At 39.3% G+C, this 22,231-nt stretch overlaps 2 protein-coding genes across 2 annotated transcripts in view; one reads left to right on the plus strand and one right to left on the minus strand.

Moving 5' to 3' along the window:
- Positions 1–3,091: 3,091 nt before the first annotated feature.
- On the minus strand, positions 3,092–14,626 carry LOC143038899 (NEDD4-binding protein 2). Its single transcript, XM_076208612.1, has one exon. The coding sequence runs from the start codon at positions 14,413–14,415 to the stop codon at positions 9,484–9,486; it is 4,932 nt and encodes a 1,643-aa protein (XP_076064727.1). The 5' UTR covers positions 14,416–14,626; the 3' UTR covers positions 3,092–9,483.
- Positions 14,627–14,858: 232 nt separating this feature from the next.
- l(3)76BDm (trafficking protein particle complex subunit 8 homolog l(3)76BDm) overlaps positions 14,859–22,231 on the plus strand; it is a 71,895-nt gene continuing 64,522 nt past the window's right edge. Inside the window, exon 1 of the mRNA XM_076208614.1 lies at positions 14,859–15,152. Coding sequence (XP_076064729.1) covers positions 14,996–15,152 — 157 coding nt within the window. The 5' untranslated portion in view covers positions 14,859–14,995. The remainder of the gene's footprint in view (positions 15,153–22,231) is intronic.

Raw genomic sequence — 22,231 nt, forward strand, 5'->3', positions numbered from 1 at the left:
TTAGTGAATTTTTTAGTTTAGCGCGCTCTCCGTAGTTCAAACGATACTTGCGCATGACGCTGCGTCCATTGTTTACATTTCAGAAACGATAAACTGATAAGGCCTAGCCTCCTCCTCCTCCTTCACCATCTCAATTTATGTTGCTTGAATTTAATTTAATTGAAATTAATGTTATTATTTTACAATGTTATGTGTATAATTAATGATTTAGGGGTGTTTTATAAGATACGGTAATAGAATTTACGGATATATAGTACAGTAACAACTTACGTTCATTTTCAACTTAAGTTCGGCCTTTCGGTACGTAACTAAAACGTAAGTTGAGGAGCGTCTGTATATATATAAAATAAGAAACTGAAAGTGAATAACATTTTTCACATCTAATGAAACCGACAAAAAACAAATACCTGTACAGTAGAACCTCTACTTACGATTGCCTAAACATATGAATTTTCCATCATACGATGTGAAATTCGATCTAATATTTGACTCTACACCCGAAGTAATTTCCAACATACGAAGTTGTCGAAGTTTTGCATATATAAGCTAAGTTAGTTTAAAGTTCCTAGCGTAAGTTAGAGTAGCCTAAGTTACGATACGTATCTCTGTCACCACCTCTCTACCCACACCTACTGTCTCCTGCATTGCCAAGCCTACACTTCTGTTCGCCTGTCTCTAGGGTAAAGTGACAATAAAAAAACCCTATTTATTGATTATTTCCTTATAAAAAAAAAAATTTTTACATCTCTCTTATATACAGTAATGCATTTGTTTTATTGCTATGTGTAATTATCTGCAGTACAGTATTTATTAAGGAGTTATCATAGGTTTTTGGGCTGTGGGACAAATTAAACGAATTAGTGTATTCTTATGGGAGTATTTAACATACGACCATTTCAACATACGAAGTAGGTCCTGGAATGAATTAAATTCGTATGTAGAGGTTCTACTGTATTTCTTACTAAGTTACAACACAAACAAAACCTAGTTGTATCCTCACCTTAATTGCCAAACTCTTTGGCCCAGTTAGAGTTAAACTCTTTCTTTTTGGCATTTTCAGACTCCTTAATCTCATAAGTTAATTCCCAAACCACACTGCACTGTGGCCATCTCAGGACTGCAGCCTGAGGCGAGATGTATCATGTAATCACACGTTCACAACATTGGTCCTATGCAGTTCCTGTCTACTTCGGCTGCTGAGTTCCGACGTTGACCTTGGCCTGGGTACTCCCACATAATTTAATTGTACAGCATTATTGTATACCTAGGGTTGTTTATTTACTTAATATTCTTTATTCATTTTCTAATTGATTTGTTTATTCATTTATTTTTGTCACACCCCAAGAAAGGACAAATGCACGTTAGGCGTGAGGTTGTGCCAGATGGAGGACAAAGTGCTCAGGATGAGGACTGTCCGGCCTAAAGGAGGATGTCTGGCCACCCTACTACTGAGCTCTGCTACTCCTCACTTTACACAGGGTGACCACTGGGCCTACACTAACTACTGCGTGGCTTATGACTAAGGGGTTCCGGAGATCACCATTTCCTGTCCCCACTGTCTCACATTATCACTGGAGGACTGATGGTTGTTAGTTGGAAGGAAAGAGAAGTTATTGTTAGTGGGAGAGAAAGTGCCTGAACATACGGTCAGCAAATCACAAGCCTTCACTCTAGGAAACTCCCCAATGGAAGCAGGTCCTAAGGAGCAACATTTGGAGGTGGTGGGGTAGTAGATGATCTTCCTTATCCAGATCTTTGCTCTTCATAATTGACTGTTAAGACTTTATTCTGGTTAACACCATACAAATTTATTCAACTCCCAAGAGTTTTCAAGACTACCTCAACCCGCTTTGCCATCTTATATTCTGTTCTATATACCAAGAGCTTCCTTATAAGGTTGGTAGCCAAGTCAAAGGCACATACCTACTACCGACAACCACCCTTTCCTCCCTCTCATCTTTGCTCCTTATGAATGACTGGTCATCCCTGTATCTCACCCACTTCCCTGGATCAGAAGCAATGTAGCAAACCTACATCTACGGCAAGGCCGCTTCACTTAATCAGCGACCCCCCCAAGAGCCCTTACATGCCTAAGTGCCGCCCCAGGGTATATGCCCACCCCCGGCAGTGATGAGTAAAGGTTCTGTGACAGATGGCGTGAATCTGTCTGTAAAGATGACATCTGGGGATTTTCATGTTTTTTTTGTTTTTGTTTTTTGTTTTTTGTGTGTGTGGGGGGGGAGGGAAGTGGGTTGTTTATTATTCTTCATAATTATTATTTGGCATCATTTTGTGAGAAGAAAACAGGGGTGAAGGGGACCTGCTCAAGGTTGTCCGTGACCTCAGGAACGGAAAGCCCAGCTATGGGGAGTTTTGCCATTGTGTGCTGTAGTCCATAGAGGGTGCCAGTGATTTGGCACAATAGATTATGTGCTGCCCCAGGGCATATGCCCCCCCCTCATGCAGAAGAGAAGAGGGAGAAATTCTTTTGGGCTGCATTAAAATATCATTCACACATAAGCACCCTCTACCATGCCATCCCTTCCTTGTCTAACAATATCATCTATAGAGAGTCACTCTTCACCATATTATACCTCTCAGCCATGTTATTACCATGATATATTCATGTTAGGGAGCGTTTGTATTACACATCAATCTGCAGCTCTGCCGACCTGTGATACCAAGGTACCAATCAATCACTAGGTGGTCTAATGATTCTTGTATCTGGGAGCATTAACTTCCCTGTATATCTTAAGGGCTATTTCATAACCATGGTGGCATTTTACCTTTACCCTACACTTGCTCAGTAATTCCTTAAAAATATCTTCAACAAGTAGTCTGTGGGATTTAGGGACTTGGTGGATTCCTTGGGTCTATGTCTCCAGCAAGAAATATTTGGGGAAACAGATTGGTTGCCTGAATATCCCAATTGGAATGTTTATAACTTTTTGTTTTGGCTAAACTTTTGTAACGACTAATGCTGTTTTTTTTCTTTCTTTTTTTTAATCTTTGCCAAGTATAGATTTCATGAATTTCTTGGGAAACCATCTACACTTTTGAAGTCAAATATATCAGTAAGGATACTTAAAGATTTTCTTCAGGGTATGTCAGACAATTTTATTCAGCTTAGAGGAAACTGCCTAGTAATGGATTGAAAGTAATCTTTGTTTAGTCTGTTATTACTGTACTAGGTATTTATGTTTTTGTAAATGTTGTAGTACTGGATTAGGAACAGTTTTAAGTACTGTAGTTCATTGCAAGTACTTCTTATCCTGGTAGTTATAAGCCTGAAGAACATAGTAAAATATTATTTACCAATAGTTACCTCTAATCTAGTTTTAATCATACCACAGCAATACAGGACACTCAAATGGGATAACTGAATTGAATGATTAAATTCTTGCAATGATTATCACACGGCAATAAAATACAGGATGGGGACCAATGTATATGATGGATGTCAGATAAAATAATACCTCTGCCACCTGCCAACCAAACCCACCAATATCCTCACTTTTATTTGGAAGTGCAACCCTAATGGGTTGACTATGTACCAGGTCCAAGATCTCTATCATATAGGACTGAATTTCCTTCACCCTTTCATATAAAAAGTATCACTGATGTAGAAATGTAACATACCAATACAATGCAAACAGCAGTCCAATTTCTTCACAACTATAAGATCTAGAACTGCTGCCAGCCACTGTGGAGCTGTGTGTTTTCAACCAACACCAGAGGTAATTATCATAAAATTAACCCAATAAGTAGTGTTGTCACATGTAAAATTTTTATTCAAGCTGATGCCAGACAATCCTATTCAAATGTGAGAAATGTTCACTTCTCGAAGTATTAAAGGTTATGACTAACCCATTGAGAGATGCTGTTACCAGAAACTTTTAAGCTGCAACAACCTGATTTTTTAATGTAATGGCCCATCACAAGATCATGGTGTCTACAAGTCAAATAACTTTACATAACTTATTCTTTTATGAATTTTATTTTGCCTCTGACTTTTATGTTTTAATCTTTTGGGTGAGGGGATTAATTGACCAATCTGTTGTCCCTGGTTTGTCTTGCAGAGGACCTACAGCCTTCAGGTAACCAGCAAAAGCCTCTGGATGGGACCATAAGTCACCCAGGGAAGATATATTGTTTTGTCTGAGGACTGTTAGTGTGGGTCATTGTAGTATGAGGTATTCTGTGTGGTGGTTGCATCTGGGTCAGTTTGAATCTGTGGCCAGGGCTATTTTGTGTTAGTACAGTTTTAATGTTGGGTGGTGTCCTGTGTGCAGGCATACCAATGTGGTTCTAATTTTTTTTCTTTCTTTTTCTGTGGGACCTGTGGTTGTTGTTGGAGTACTAAATCTGGTGATTTGTCTTGAAGGGCTTGTTTAGTGATCTGAGTGTGTACATCTTTTTTGTGTGGTTTAGGTGGTAGATTGTTATATATGTTTGAGTAATATGTTCCTGGTGTAGTTTGTCTGGGGGTTGTATTGAGTTTGGCAGTCTTTTTTGAAGGGCTTGATTATCTAATTGTGCATTTTTGTAAGGATATGTTTGTGATATAGGAAGTAGGTTGTTATAAATGTTGGAATAGTATGCTGCTGGTGTAGGTTTTTGTTGCATTCTGTTGGTAGTGCTTGTGAAATGTGAATGTATGGTTTAGGGTTCTAGGATAGAATTGTGTTCCTGTCATTTTCATGCAGTATTCTATAGTGAGGATTTTGGTTTCTTTATGTAGGTGTCCAATTGGGGTGGTTTTGGTGCATCCTATTTTTACTCTCAGTACTTCATTCTGTAAAGTTTGTAAACTGTGTTTATCTTGCCAATTGTTAGGAGCTATTCTGTGGAGGCATAGTCCTTTACTACACTGCTTGGGATAGAGGATATACAACTAGACACAGCACTTCCACAGTAGGGCCTGACAATGACCAGAGCTGGTTTACCCTCCCCCTATTCATTCAGAAAATTTATAGGGCAGACAAGAATATCCCTTCAAGCCATGTCACTACCTAATGAATTTACAACCACTCTCCATTTATTCTTATCTTTTGTAGTCTCTTCCCTGTTCAAGACATTCCTCTTGGATCCAATGCTCCCTTCACCCTGTCCATTCACTTCATTCTTGGTCTGCCTACTGACTGTTTACTTCATTCACTTTCGCTTTCCACACTCTTTTTGTTAGACTTTCCTCAATCATTCTTATCATACGCCAAAACCATCTCAGCACTCTTTGAACTACCCTAACTGCCAGCTCCTTTTCCACCTCATCTCCACATTTCTCACTTAATCCATCATTATATCTATCATACTCCTTAAACACTTCATTTCAAACATGTTTAGTCTCTTCTTGTCTGCCTCTTTTAAAATTCAAGTGCTCCATACATTTATTTGGCATAATAACTTCTTGCAACCTTCCATTTGTATTCACATACATAAATCTATTCACATAACACATTATTCCCTTTTATTTTATGATTCACCACTTCCATTCCTTGCCACATGTGACCACAATACTCAAAACTTTCCATTTCCCTCACCCTCTCACCCTTTAAACTAAACCCCAACCCACAATTATCATCACTCTTTGTACACCTCATCACCTTATTTTTATCCACATTCACTTTCAGGTTTCTCCTCTCACACTTTCTCAAACTCTACCACCAAATGCTTCAGTCTACCCTCCAACTCAATATTGCAGCATTATCTACATACACCTGGCTCACTTCCTTCCAATCCTTTGCCCATCACCTTTGCATTTACCTCCCTTACCATCCCATTCATGAACATATTGAACAGCCAAGACAGACCACCAAACTAAATACTCCAGTAGCATTCCCAGACATTAGCTCCACAGAAAAACCTCTTTAAGAAGGAAAAACCACACTGGCATGCTTGCATTTAAGTGTCCTTGATGCGATCACCAGTGAAAACACAGAGCACCTTATTCTATAATGCCCCACACTAACAAGCTGTAGACAACCTATATTTTTCCCCCGCTTGACTTACGAGTTTGCCTGTTGACTATTGAACAACAATGGTGACATTACCCAACCTTGGAGCAGTCCTGCCCTCACCTAACAGCATTCACCCTCTCCATTCCCAACCTTCATAACTAGCTCCATTGTGTAAAACTCCCCAAAATATTTGGTTTAGTTTAATATCACAATCTTCCCCTATTAGATAAGGCAAGGATAGTGCCTCTTTATGTTTTTTTCTATTATATACTTATTTTAAACCAGGGAATTTAATATAGTATGTCCTTACTATAGTCACTTGCTATCAGGACTTGAACTGACTTCACTTTGACCTCCATGACAAATGAAATACTCTAGCCCACTCACAGTGGCTGGAAACAATCCTTGCCAACACTCCATAGAAATTGTTGGGGAGCAGTTGCCAGCTCTCTTTTAGTGAATAAATGGAGGAAATACAGTTGAAGTTGCTAAAGACAAATCTAGAGACAATAGTATCAGTCTGCGCCTCCAGACAAGGGCATTGACGCATTCTGAGGATGGATGGCAGGAAGATTACTTTGACATTCATTTTGCAAAACCAGTGCAGGTATGCAAACAAGCTTTTATGGTCTAGTTATGAATATTATGACTTCATATAATGTAATATTCTTTTATTCCACGACCTTGTAGACACCATTACCCCTTACTATTGTTGTGCTTCCTGGGCTAAATAAAATTGTCTCGACATTGGCCAAAATAAAACCTATAGAATACATCACATTGTAATGTTCCCTATGCTGAATACAAATGTTCAGTAAGAGCTATAACATATATTCAGTTGAATATGTCGCTGTATCAAAGGAGTTAACAATTATGAAAAAATAATAATAATAAAATAAAATAATAGTTAATCATGGGATGCCATGACCACATTAAATAAAAAGGACAGAGTTCAGTTACCAGTGCACATGATAAAGGGTCATGAATAAAAATTGCAAAAGGAATGGGTAAGTTCAGCTTTCCAAACATTGACAAAACATGCAAATTATTATAGATAATAGGAATAAACTGAAATACACAAATGGTATAAATTGCTAATTTGACATATACTAAAAAAATATACAGTATATCACTGGTACTTAAAGGCATCTTGTAACAAGTGTCCTGAGACTGAGCACAAGAATAAAGTCTCAGCCTGTAAAGCACAAATTTATACCTAAGCATCAGCATGTACACTGTCGTTTTATCACTTGATGAATTCCATTCACCATGCTGTGAATCATTTCAACACACAATGGCTGAAGAATATTTTTTTTTTTTTTTTTTTTTTGACAATCACCATTTAAACATGATAATTAAGATTGAATTCCATAATACAAAGGACGGCTAAAACTTCATTCACACATGTAGGCCTCTATTGGCTTAACCTCCATACAATATTCACATTGGGTTTTGTATATACAGTCTCCCACCTTTACACATTCATTTGCAGACCCATACAACTTGATATTTTAAGGAACCATTTGCACTTACAACTGAGAATATAAACTTATTAAAACTACTGAGCAGCAGGAAGTTAGTATTACTAATACAAAAGTATAAAAATAAAGTCATATTTTTTTTAATTATAATGACTGTCTTTATATATGCTTTCATGAATTGCCAATACTGTGACTGACCTCTTTATAATAGTAACTCTCCTGCCTGCCTCTCAGTGGACATATAATCAATCCTTTTCACACATTTTTTCAATATAGTATGTAATGATCTTCACACAAGCCCAACTCTTCGTATTCATACACATTTTAATGTAAGTAGTAATTTTAACACTTCTGCCTAAATCTTGACCAGAACAATAATTTTCATATTCCTGTCCAACTCTAAACATTTACAATAATCTTTATTTGCACACCCATATTACTCTCATGCACTTTATATAACATCTATCACACTTTACATGAGGTATGGTAGCAAACATGTCGCACTCATTTTTCAATCACATACAAAAATGGCTCTATTACTGAAAGGTAAAACAAATATAAAATCATGAATCATTAAAACAGTACATACTCACACACACATACTGTATATATGCTCAAATGTGTGTATGTATATATGTATGAATACAGTAAATGTGTTTGAAATTAAATGTCTGAGAAGTATGGTAGGGAATTACTAGGGTGGACAATGTGAGAAATGAGGAGGTGAGGAGGAGAATGGGGGTAGAAAGGGAGTTGGAAAATAGGGTTGGTGGAAAGAGTATTGGGATGATTTGGACACATGGAAAGAATGAGTGGAGAAAGATTAGTAAAAGAGATGTGGAAGGCAGAGGTGGAAGGAGTGAACATGAGGGGACGACAAAGGATGAGATGGATGGGGTAAAAGGGGCATTGGGAAAGAGGGGAATGTCTATTGAGGAAGGAAGACAGTAGGGGTGAGTGGTGAATGGTGCATAGATGATGCTATGATGCATGGATGGTACTGGGTGGGGGATGGGGGGTGAGGGAGCATGTGTCAATGATATTTTGATGCAGCCTTAAGGTCCTTTTCTGCATTAGCAGATGGAGTGGGGGCTTGCTGATTAAATGAAGCAGCCTTGGTGTGTCTTGGTACATTGCTTCTGACACAGGACTGAGTCCAGGAGAAGCAAAGATAAAAAGGAGGGAGGGGAGTAAATAGGAGTGGAGTATGTGGGGATGGAATGGGTGAGAGTGGATTTTATGCTTTTGTTGTTGGCTACCTCCCTTGTAAGGGGGAAAAAGCCACTGGTATATGTATACAGTAAATAGGAACTGCTCGCTTGATTGGAAAATATACTTCTTCAATTTCTGCAGTCACAGTGTGGTGTTTCTACTAAAAGTATCTTGATACTGTAACCTACTAAATTGTACCATATGAAATAAGGTACTTCATTACAATTAAACAAAGGGTAAATCAGGTCTTATTTTGAGCATAATTCCTCAAGAAGTCTTGAGTAAAGCAGTTTTTCATGAATTCCATCAAGAATGTCTTGACACTAATAATCTCTTCATGACTTGTACTTCAAGATCTTGCACCCCTCCTCCTCGAAGAGTTACAAGATCTTGATGTGGGAATCAAGCAAAAAGAAATTTTACCTGGAAAATGTTGTAGATGTGAAGAAATTTACTAACTTTTTTCTGTAATGACATATGTGAACATGGGTCTATGATTATGCATTTCTCTTTTACACATATACACAGAGGGGCTTGCCTTTCACTTTAACAGACCATAAATTTAATTTTATATTATAGCTACAGAAAATCAACTACAGCACTGATTTAACCTATGTTTCCTCTTCAACAATGTCATGAGATTTATACAATTTTCTAAATTTCGGTATGCATAAAAATGATTGAAAATGGCAAATTCAACAGGTTTGTTATCAACTTGGTTTTTGATTCAAGAGCCAGTTCACAGCAGCAAACTTGATTAACTACCTTATCCAGTACTTATCTCAGACTTCAGTCACAGCCCTTAACTTCACTGTTGTATAAGTACCTGTTGTCTACTGCTTGAGAGTCACCACAACCATGCCACTGTTGCCATCTATATGGGAGTATCCATTCTTTTGCAAAAACTCTTTCACTGCTGGTTTAATTCTTGCTACACCCCCCTCACTGTTAGCACCACGGCCTGTGATCAAACTGACATGCATTATATTTAGATTTCTTGCTCTCAAAAGTCTCTGGCGTTCTGAAAGAAATGCTTGAGTTACACTGACAGCTTCAGTCACATGTAAATAATGTAGGTCAAGAGTGTTTCCATCTCTGGATGAATTAACAGCTTCCAAGATTTTTTCTGAAGCTCTTTTGTTGGCTTCTCGCAGTCTGGTGGCATGAAGGTTTCCAATTTGGGCATAGTATGCAGCTACAGCTTTCATTCCTTGTCGTGAAGCCTCCTGGGCTTTTCTAAAGGCATTTTGTCGTTGCTGATAATGTGCAATTGCTTCCTCACGATACACTTGAGGGTCATTTACTTCACAAGCAACTTCTTCCTCGACTTTTTGTTGCTCCTCTGCATCTCTCAGACTTAATGCCTTGGCTTTTTCTAGCATCACTTGCTCATAGTGATGCATAGCCTCTGGTGCTATCACAGTCTTAGGATAACCCTCAGATCCATATCTGTCCTGAATCAATGCCACTGTATCCTTATAGTTGTAATCACATCTCTTGAATTCTTCTTCAATGGCATTGGGATCAAGATGAGAATATTCCTCCTGGAGCCTTAGGATGTTTAGGCGATGTGAGAGGTTGCTGTCACTATTACTTCCCTTTCCATCTTTACGACTTTCTGCTAGAGCTTCTTCAAGTTCCATGATCTCCTTGAAGGAATTTGGCGGATCCATTTGAAAGGTAATGTCTCCTTCTTCTTGAGTCTTTCTTTTCCCTACTTTTGCATTCTCTTCTGCTTGCAGCTTCTCAGCAAGTTGTTGGTCATCCTTGATGTAACTGTCCATTACTTCAGACTCATGATGAAATTTACCTTCAAGTGTTTTACTCCACAACTGGTATACTTGCCGACACAAACTGACTGGTATTATAACATTATAATCATCTTCAGTCAGATCATCAATCTTGTATGGCCCAATAGGTCCAAACAGGTTCACCAACTGTGAAGCAAACAGGGGGTCCATAGTGAGAGAGATCAACCCTGACTCATCTTCACCATCAATGTTACCACTGTCTTGTAACTGCTCCACCTTCTCAGTTCCTACACTAATGGTCGCCTTCTCAATTCTTGAACCAACTGCCTTTTCAGTTCCTGAACCATTCTTCTCTGTTGTTTTTGTTTGTCGTTTTGATCTGATGCGTTTTTTCTTTATGCACTCTCCACCAGTCAACCTGTTTCCTCGTTCATCTAACTTGGCTGTAATAGTGACTGTCTCTTCTATGGCCTTTTTGGTGGCCAACAAATCTGGTCTTTGGCTTTGCCTCAACTTTTTCCCCTGATGGTCTGATAATTCATTTGATGAATCAATGCACTCTGCAGAATTTTTATCATCACCTGTGGACTCTGTTCCACATGACTCTGTTAGATCTGGGCTAGAATCCTTCCAGTCATCATCTTCCACAACTTCCTTTTCCAGGTCTGGGACAGAGTCAGCCATTTCATAACCCCCATCAAGAAGCAGATTCATTGCCCAGTCTAAATCATATCTACATTTCTCTAAAACATCCTTCAAATGATCTTCTGGAATACTTGGGAAGAATGCAGTCAAGTTTTGTAAGGATTTTGCTTCTACAACACTACAGCCAGCAACTGTCATTGTGCTTTTGTCTAATCTTAGTTTGTGCTTAGTAAGAGGGCCAACCTCAGTCAAAGTATCTGTCACATCATCCATTACCATACCACCAACATTTGCATATCTAATCATATTTCCGTGCACATTACTTTTCCCTTCAAGAACCTGGAAGTCCTGTGAAAGTGTCTGGGTACCTGTTTCACTCACATTCACATTTTCCTCTATCTCCTTTGGAATCTCTGGTAGATCAGACTGTGGGTACTGTGGCATATTCCATTCCTGATCAATTACTTCACTGGAAATTCCATCTTGTCTTAACTGAGCACTGCGGTTTGTATGTGACAACTCCTTTGTAGGTGAATATGACAAACATGGAGTACCTGTAGTTGCTTTTCTCTTTGGTACAGCACCTGACTGTGGAGGAGGTGTTACTAATTGTCCTTCTCTTTCCACTGGTGGCGAAGGTTTGGACCAAGTTTTAACATCCTCCACTTTTTCTGCTTCTAGGCCCCAAGTGGTCTCCGCATTTAGAACTGGTTTCCACTGAGAAACCTCATCATCAAAAACTTCTTTCTCTATGTTGCTTTCTTGCACCTTAAGCCACTGCCACTTATCTCCTTCCCTACGCCGGCTATTCCTACTTGGTTGTGGTTTTGTACTTAAATCTGATGAAACTTCTTTTTCTTCTTCCCAGGTAGCTGCAACAGTAGCTTGTGTGTCCAGACATCCCCAGGAACAAGACCCATCAATCCTTTCTTTCGCATTCCCATCTTCTTTCTTTTCAGAAGTTCCATCAACATTTGTACCAATACCTACACTATCATTACACAATTGACCTTCACTTGTATATTGCTCTACCACAGAAGGTTCATGGTCTTGCTGATGACTATTTTCATTTTCCCTGATCATATTTTGGCCAATCTCACTAATATTCAATAACTGGAGTTCTTCTCCTTTCCCACTAGGACGTGTGACCAATGAAGAAAGAGGTCTACCTAACTTATCTTCCATATCACTTATAAGGCTATACATTGCTACATCTCCCAAATCATCAGAAACATGATCATCTTTCTTTGGAACACTACTGGCTTCATCAATTTCAATATCAAGCTGGAATCTGAGGGCCTTATTGAATGTCTGCACAAGATCACTGAAATTTGCATCTTCTATGGTTTCCACTTGAGCTGATGGAGTTTCATCTGAAAGAACATCCTTCCATTCTTCACCATTATCCTCCTCTAGAGCATTTGTTGCTTTACTTATCAAGCTGCACAAATCATTATATACAAGAGCTGGGGACAAGGATATTTCTTCCTTGCAACTACTATTCAAATCAAGAGTTTGCTGATCTGTTTCCTTACCCAGGTCATCTCTTCTAGGCTGTTCCTCTATAGACTCAAATACACTCTCCTTGGGAATCTCCTTACAGTCACTTCCTTTTCCTTCTTTATCTTGTCCAACTGTTCCAAATGACATACTTTTCTGTTCTTCAATTGCACTTGGCCTATTGGTTTTTTCTTCAACATCAGCTTCTTCCTGGTCTCCATCATAATTATTAAGCATGCCACTACCATCAAAGTTCTCAACATGGGTATTTCTCATAACTGCATCATTTTGCAACACTTTATTACCTTCCTGCCCCTCAATCTTCTGATCACCCAACACATCTTTAATTTCTAAATGCTGATGCACATCTATTTCTTTACTAGTATCATGGCTCGATGCATTTCCTTCCTCTTCCTCCTCACTGCTCTCAATTACAACATCATCTTCATAATCATCTTCCTCCTTCTCAGTTTCATAAAAAGCACTATTAACTCTCATGTAGTGTTTAATTACTGAGAGTCCTGTGGTAGGTTTGTGTTTTGCAAGGCCTTCGTAGCTACTTTCTTTGGTCACAGATGACTTGGAGGACTCTGCATAATTTTCAGAGTAGCTGGACGAATCATTGGATTCCTCAGGAGTAGAAATTCGCAATTGGGAAATAAGATCTTCAATTTTCAAATCTTTCTGGTATCTCTCTTTCATCTCTTTAATTTTTGTTTTGGGAACATTGTGAACATTTCTTTTGGCCAATTCTGCAGAATTCAGTCTCCATGATGTGCTTGGTTCCAAAATGTCTACCTCATACCCATGTTCAATAGCCATTTGGATATAAGGAGTCATCTCCCATTTCTGAAGGTTAGTATTGTCAATTATGATAGGTGTCGTCCCTTCCCGTAGGTGTTTCAATGTCCTGTTCTTGTTCCAACCGTGTGCTTCACTTAATCTTGAAGGTTTATAGTTATAGCACCCATGTTTGTCATAGTGAAAGTCATCTGTGCTTAAAACTACTCCATTCCTCCCAGTTATCTCTTGTGCTAGAGTGGACTTCCCACTTCCAGGTAAACCTCTCATGAGCACAACAAGCTTGTCACCGAGAAGAATCTTGTTTTTTATTTCATCTTTCTTAGAAACACGTTCGTCTGACTTCTTCACAGTACTTGCATTGTTGGCTGAAGTGTAATGTAACGAGGATGATGGATACCATCCTTCAACTGCTCCCCCAGACAACTGCTGAACTGGCCAAGCTGTTTCCTGCCTCTCTTGACCCAAGACTGGAAATGTTTTACCAGATGATCCACGTCTATCAAACTGAGATTCACCCACACAATTTGATAAAGTGGATTTCTTATTATTACCTCCATCAGACCTTCCTGCATTAGTCAACTCCTTGGTGTCCTGTAGGTTCTGTCTACCATGGGGTTTTGTACTTGTTGGTGGTGGGACTTCATTGATCTCTGACCATTTAAACGTTGCAGCAGAAGCCTTTGTAGCTGGGATGCAACTGTGTGTCCTGATTAAAGATGAAGACAATCCTGGCCACACACTCCACCCAGGTGTAACCTCTTCCTGTGTATCATTGCTGGGACGTGATCCATTTGTACTTAGAACACTGTTTTGGATCTGTTGTTCTTCAGATTCCTTGCTTAAGCAAGAAGAATTAGCTGTTCCCTCAAATAAGGAAGTGGATATAGCCAAAGCTCTAACTAGTACACTTTCAGGTACCTCCACCATTCCTAACAAACTCTGCAATGCCTGCTCTGCATCCCACTGGCAATATTGTAAAACTGCCTTAATAACTTCATGATCAATATATCCATTGAAGACTTCATCAAATTTCGTGATAAGAGCACCGTTATCTTCACCCGCCATGCCGAGTATATTTAGCCACAAACATGGATTTACGAGATTCTCAGGCAATCATTAATTCTAAGGTTCACACCTACAGCTGACGGCAGCACAGATTTTCATCGAACAACAACAATAGTTCATGCTCTGTTTCAAGCGTTATCACTATCACATGACGAGTTGTACGTTTAGTACGTAGGCGAACTGTTATGAAAATATCACTTGTGGGACCTTTATTTGATCCTTGTAGTCAACAATACACTGTAGTAAATTAATTAAGAATTTGTTTAAAAACTATAACAATTTATTCAAAAGAACAATTAGAAATTATAACCAATACATATATGGAATAAATTGTTTATCAAATATATATATCATAAATAAGACGTAGAAATATATAAGCTATCTAGTACTATTAATACGATAACATTTTGTTTCCAAAATATATAGATGTTTTGAAGTGGGATTAGGGAGAATCATCTGTTTGTTATGGTGGTGACGTTCAGTAGTGTCATGAGAGCTTGAACACTGAGTAGGAGTGAGAGAAATGAAATGAGAATTTGCTGTAGCAGCTTAAGTATGACAGAAATCTTACTGAAGAAAAATGGCGCAATGTAAATTAACTCCTCATGAGTTTATTCAAAATGCATTTGCCCCACAAGTGGCAGTTCTTTGCAGTGAAGATGCGGACAACCTGTGTCTGAAAAATAACCTAAGATTTGTTGAATTAATCCAACCATTCTGTCGACTTAACAGTGAATGTAAGTGGAAACTTTTAAGTTCTTAGTTACACAAATTTGGACTATTTATTTTAATTGTTTTCCTCTACATCTTTGTTTACAAGAGGCATTTTATTTAATTTACCTACAAAATTTTCAGTCACAACATCAGAAACAAACAATTGTTATTGTAACATTATTTTATTAATTGATATGTCGTTTAATGGATCATGATCATCATCATTGAGTCCACCACCCACCTAATCTGATCCTGCATGGAGAGGGAGAGAGGGAGGAAGAGCTTATCTGTGACCTATCACTATAAACTTAACCCATTCAACTCCGATGACAAGATGTCTTGTCATTTGGTAAAATAAAACAAAAAATCATAAAACACCAAAATGTTTGATCAAACACCAGAAAAATATGACGTTTTATTTGACCAAATGACAAGACATCTTGTCATCGGAGTTGAATGGGTTAATAAAGTATAAGTCATGTCCTAGACTCTTAGACCTATGTTTGGACGATTATTATTTGTTTAGGATAATGGAAGTTGTGCAGTCTTTGGTGAATGACAAATAATATTCTTTTGACACTAATTAGATTTCCACTACTCTGTATGCAAGATAAACATTTACCATAGACCTATAATTAAGCCATGAATTAGTAGTTAAACTGCATATGTTAGGACATATATCCTGGGCAAGTTCAGACATTCAGTATTATTTCAGTTGTGCACACCCATGCAATATAGTGTTAGAAAATTAGATATTAACTTTGTGAATTATAGTACATGAATGTAAAAAATGAATGTAATATGTAATTTTCTTGGTGGAAAAAAAATTGCTACAAGCAAAATTACTAATGAATGAAGCTGCTGGGATACAGTCCAGACGCCATGCCAGTCCAATCACTATTAGACGATGACTTTCACGTTGTGGACTGGGTGTTCTCCAACTCTGGTGATGTTAATAAGCGCTGTTACAAAGATAATAGGGCTTTATTGGACTTAATGTGAGAGCATAGGGTTCTGGCATCATCTGTTAATTGCCCAAGGTATAATAATAATAAGGCTGTCAGCATCTGTGATGACCATGCTGACCCGGATGATCTTTAGAACTTAGGTACCAAATTACTAAATATAGGTTAGGTTAGAATAGACTAATTTATCATCCTTTCATTACTTCAATCTCGGCATGTGACAAAACAAACATGGCATATCATTCAACCATCGCGACTTCATTTGTCAGGAAATAGGTTTTTAGCAACTTTTTTGTTATTGATTTCCACCAAGAAAATTGCATATTATGTTGATTTATTATAATTTACAAAATTAATAACTAATTTTCTATTGCTATATCTTGTAGGTGTGTACGACTAAAAATTTACCAGACTTTTTACTATTTACCTAGTTGTATTATACGGGAAGGGAGCTATGCTTGTGGTGACCCGTCTTTGTATCTCTCGGTATCAAGTTTTTTCTTAAAATCTCGTATAGTGTTTGCACACACTGTTTCATTGTCTTATTTATTTCATGTATCTATCACTCTCTGTGGGAAGCTGTTCCTTTTTAAATTTCTTTTGTAACTATCTTTTTTTAGTTTCTTTTCGTGTCCTCTCGTTTTACCGTTGTCCCATATTAACAAGTCATCCCTATCTAAAACTTCCATTCCTCTCATTATTCTGTAGATAGTCAGCTGGTCACCTCTTTCTCTTCTCTGTTCTAAAGTTGGTAGTTCTAATTTGGACAGTCTTTGCTCATATGTTAGTTTGGAAAGAGTTGGTGCTACTGTTCAAGCATTTGTGACCTAGTTGCCACTGTGGCATTTGTATTGAATGCTTCGTATATTGTCATAAAGATTATGGCTATTATGTGTGTTTCCTCTAGAATATAATTTATTTACCAAAAATAGATCTCTTAAACAGCTATGAAAGTATCATATTAGTGTTGTTATTGATGCATGTTCCAAATAAGCATGCAGAGATGTTCATATTTTTTGTTTGTTTGATGAGAGGTACATTTTTTTTGGTGAAATAATTCTAAAAAAAAATGTCTATCTGTATGCCAAAGGCTTTATCCCCCCTTACCCATGGTTTCCATGGTACTCCAAAAATTGTAGCTGAATAATAATAGACCCATTGTTTATGATACATGAATGATTTTATATAAAGACTATTGTGGAGATAGGAATGAAAAATGAGTAGGTCACTATTGCCAGAATATCAAAAAATACTTGGTAGAGATATAATAGCTTTAGGGATGCATAGTGACTTCAAACACACAATTTCACTAATTTGTGGTTTTGTAGTAATGCGCAATAGTTATGTGCCATGCATGTATATACATACATATACCAAAGGCTTTTTTCACCCCTTATAAGGGAGGTAGCCATAAAACAAAGGCATAAGAACCACTTCCACCCATTCCATCCCCATAACACTCCACTCCCCTCCCCTCCACCATCTTCCCTCCCTCGTATCTTGACATCTCCTGGATGACGGGTTATCCCTGCATCTCGCCCACTGCCTTGGGTCAGAAGCAGTGTCACAAGACACAACAAGGCCACTTCATTAATTCGGCAACCCCCCCTCCTGTCCGTCCCCTCATGCAGAAAAGGAGAAGATGGGGAGAAATCCCTTCATGCTGTGTAAAAATTTTCCCACACATACTACCTCACCCCCCATCCCCCACCCATTCCATCTCCTGTATCACAACATCATCCATATACAACCATTCTCCTGATCGTGCTACAAGCACAGTGTCATCTGCAAACAACAGCTGGCTTATCTCCCACTTTCCTCCATTTTCTTTAACCATCTCCAATCCCTCACCCACTACCCTTGCATTTACCTCTTACACCACCCCATCCATGTATTAATTGAACAGCAAGGGTGACATAACACATCCCTGACGAAGTCCCACCTTTACCTCAAATCACTCACTCTCTCCATTTCTAATCTTGACACATGTTCTACTACTCTCATGAAAACTCTTGACAGCTCCTAAAAGCTTTCCTCCTATTTCATATATCTGCAGTACATCCCACAGTGCCTTCCTGTCTATCCTGTCATAAGCCTTTTCCAAATCCATAAAAGCCAAAAAAAACATCCTTACCTTTTCCTATAGCTTTCTCACATATCTATCTAACCACAAAAATCTGATCTACGCAACCACCACCTGTCCTAAACCTACACTGTTCCTCACCAATTACTCCCTCTGTTCCTCTCCTAATCTTCTCAATCATGATCCTCCCATAAGCCTTCCCAACTACACTTAACAAGCTAATCCATTTGAAACCACTACACTCACACTTGTCCCCTTTTCCCTTGTAGAGTGAAACTATACAGGCACTCCTCCAGTCCCCCGGCACTCTACCCTCTCTCCAGCAAACATTAAATAACCTCACCAGCCAGTCTACCATCACTGTACCTCCTTTTTTTCAGACATTCTGCATGGCATCCATCCAGACCAGGTGCCTTACATGCTCTCATCATCGTAACAACTGCCTTCACTTCATCTTTCCTTATCTCTCCTCCATTTTCCTCACTCATCACTCTCATTTTCTTAGCGTTTCCCACTGCAACTACCTTTCCCTCCCTATCCTCCTTCACATTTAGCAACTCCCTAAAATACTCTGCCCATCTTCCTCTTACTGCCTTCTCTTCCATTATCATCTCTCCATCTGCACCTTTTACCTTTTCTTCTCTACTTGATTCGCCTCCTCTTCCTATCTTAATTTCTTTCCAAAACATCTTTTTATTACTTTCAAAATTTTCTGTCATACTCTTACCTCATTTCACATCTGCTCTCCACTTTGCCTCATTTATCTTATGCTTTACTTCTCTTTTCTTCGTACCTCTCATATGATTCCCATGTCCTATTTTGTAACCAATCTGTGAAAGCTCTTCTTCTCTTCCTACAACCTTCTTTGTTTCCTCATCCCACCACTCACTACCCTTCCTTCTATTTCCTTCCGCCCTCCTTGTTCCACACACCATCTTTGCACACTCTGTGACTCCCTCCTTGAATCATCCCCATTCCTCCTCCACTCAGAGTTCTACTCTATCCTTTACTCTCTCCCACTCCTCTCTCAGCTTCTTCTTGTACTCCTTCTCCTTTTCTTTCTCATTTAAGCAGTTTACTCTAAGTACCTCCCTAACTTCTGCCCTTTTCCTCTTTCTCCATCTATCCTCCACTCTCAACTTGCCTTCCACCAAAAAAATGACATAATATCCCCCATTCTCTCCCCTTAGGACATGTACATCCTTAACTCTTCCTATCATAATCCTATTTACCACTACATAATCCATTAACCCCTTCCATACGGTGCCGCACACGTAGGCGTCATGGACTTAGATCTCGGTGGCAGCAGCCAATGCCAGCCGTACGACGTGTCGTAATAATACTCGCATCATAAAATATAGTCACCGCTTATATCGATCGTTCTCTCTTCACCCGTGAATTTTGATAACCATAGAAAATGCGACTACAAAAGAATTAGAAAGAATGTCATTATGGAGGGGCGACTACAATAAATATAATCAAGACGCCGATATGGCAGCCTCGCGAATACACTCGCTCCCCATGACGCCTACGTGTGCGGCACCGTATGGAAGGGGTTAATGCCTTATCAACCACCCTCTCCCATGTGTACTTATGCTTGACTTTCTTCCTAAACATTGTATTTGGTATCAACTCTCTAGACTCATCACCATCAACTTTCCACAGTGATTCTTTCCTGGAACTTCACACTTCCCAACCACTTCATCTATTGGTTCATTTCCTACCCTAGTATTAAGGTCACCCAATACTACTATATTGACGTTTCTCCCTAATCCCCCTATGCACTCATTTAAATCTATCCAAAAAGCCTCCCTTCTACACTCTTCTCACTACCAGGCTCATATGCACTTACAAAAACCCACATCTCCTTTCCCAGTTTCACCTTCATCCACATTAACCTTGAAGAAACCTCCTTCCACTCCACTACACATTTACCTATCTCTTCACTTACTACAGTCATATGAGAGGTACAAAGAAAAGAAAAGTAAAGCACAAGGTAAAGGAGGCAAAGAGGAGAGCAGATGTGAAATGGGGTAAGAGTATGACAGAAAATTTTGAAAGTGATAAAAAGATGTTTTGGAAAAAAATTAAGATAGGAAGAGGAAGCGAATCAAGTAGAGAAGAAAAGGTAAAAGGTGCAGATGGAGAGATGATAATGGAAGAGAAGGCAGTAAAGGGAAGATGGGCAGAGTATTTTAGGAAGTTGCTAAATGTGAAGGAGGATAGGGAGGGAAAGATAGTTGCAGTGGGAAGTGCTAAGAAAATTACTGTGATGAGTTAGGAAAATGGAGGAGAGATAAGGAAAGATGAAGTGAAGGCAGTTGTTAAGATGACGAGAACAGGTAAGGCACCTGGTCTGGATGGATGCCATGCAGAATGTCTGAAAAAAAAAAAAAAAAAATGGTACAGTGATGGTGGACTTGCAGGTGAGGTTATTTAATGTTTGCTGGAGAGAGGGTAGAGTGCCAGAGGACTGGAAGTGTGCCTGTATAGTTCCACTCTACAAGGGAAAAGGGGACAAGTGTGAGTGTAGTGGTTTCGAAGGGATTAGCTTGTTAAGTGTAGTTGGGAAGGCTTATGGGAGGATCTTGATTGAGAAGATCAGGAGAGGAACAGAGGGAGTAATTGGTGAGGAACAGTGTGGATTTAGGACAGGTAGAGGTTGTGTAGATCAGATTTTTGTGGTAAGACAGATATGTGAGAAAGCTGTAGGATAAGGTAACGATGTTTTTTTTGGCTTTTATGGATCTGGAAAAGGCTTATGATAGGGTAGACAGGAAGGCACTGTGGGAGGTTTTGCAGATACAGTATACAGGATAGGAGGAAAGCTGTTAAGAGCAGTCAAGCGTTTGTGTGAGAGTAGTAGAGCATGTGTCAGAATTAGAAATGGAGAGAGTGAGTGATTTGAGTTAAAGGTGGGACTTCGTCAGGGATGTGTTATGTCGCCCTGGCTGTTCAACTTATACATGGATGGGGTGGTACAAGAGGTAAATGCAAGGGTAATGAGCCAGCTGTTGTTTGCGGATGACACTGTGCTTGAAGCAGGATCAGAGGAGGGATTGAGGAAGTTAGTGACAGAGTTTGGGAGAGTGTGTGAAAGAAGAAAGTTGAAGATAAATGTAGGTAAAAGTAAGGTGATGAGATGTACAAGGGGTGAAAGTGGCAGCAGACTGGAAGTGAGCATTAAGGGAGAGCGACTGGAGGAAGTGGACAGTTTTAGATACTCAGGTGCGAATGTGGCAGGAAAGGGAGGAGTGGAGGTGGAGGTAGAATGTAGATTGAGAGAATGAGTAAATGCCTTGGTGGATTAAAAAGTGTAATGAGGAATAGACATTTGGGTATAGATGCTAAGAGGAGATTGTATGAAGGAATGATTGTGCCAACAGCACTGTATGGGGCAGAAACATGGAACATGAGAGAGGAAGAGAGAAGGAGTTTGAATGTGTTTGAGATGAGGTGTCTGAGAAGTATGATAGGGGTTACTAGGCTGGATGGAGTGAGAAATGAGGAGGAGAACAGGGGTGATAAGGGAGTAGGGAGATAGGGTTGATGAAAGAGTATTGGGATGGTTTGGACACATGGAAAGAATGAGTGAAGAAAGACTAGTAAAAGAGGTGTGGAAGGCAGATGTGGAGGGAGTGAACATGAGGGGGCAACCTAGGATGAGATGGATGGATGGGGTGAAAGGGGCTTTGGGGAAGAGGGGAATGTCTGTTGAGGAAGGACTGGAGAGGACAGAAGACGGGTGAATGGAGATGGTTGTATATGGATGATGTTGTGATGCATGAGGTGGAATGGGTGGGGGGATGGAGGCTGAGGTATTATGTGTGAGAAAAATTTGACGCAGTCCGAAGGGATTTCTCCCCTTCTTCTCCTTTTCTGCATGAGGGGACGGAGAGGGGGGGTCGCTGATTTAATGAGGCGGCCTTGCTGTAGATGTGCTGTGTCTTGCAACACTGCCTCTGACCCAAGGCAGTGGACAAGGTGCAGGGATGACCTGTCATCCAGGAGGTGCCAAGATAAGAGGGAGGGGAGTGGATATTCAAGAAGATTT

The sequence above is a fragment of the Oratosquilla oratoria genome, chromosome 25 (assembly GCF_046742065.1).
Source record: "Oratosquilla oratoria isolate Oo_2021 chromosome 25, ASM4674206v1, whole genome shotgun sequence".
NCBI classification, from domain to species: Eukaryota; Metazoa; Arthropoda; class Malacostraca; order Stomatopoda; family Squillidae; genus Oratosquilla; species Oratosquilla oratoria.

Bases quoted from the DNA above. Each gene is read 5' to 3' on its own strand.
- LOC143038899 (XM_076208612.1), bottom strand. From the start codon at position 14,415: ATGGCGGGTGAAGATAACGGTGCTCTTATCACGAAATTTGATGAAGTC.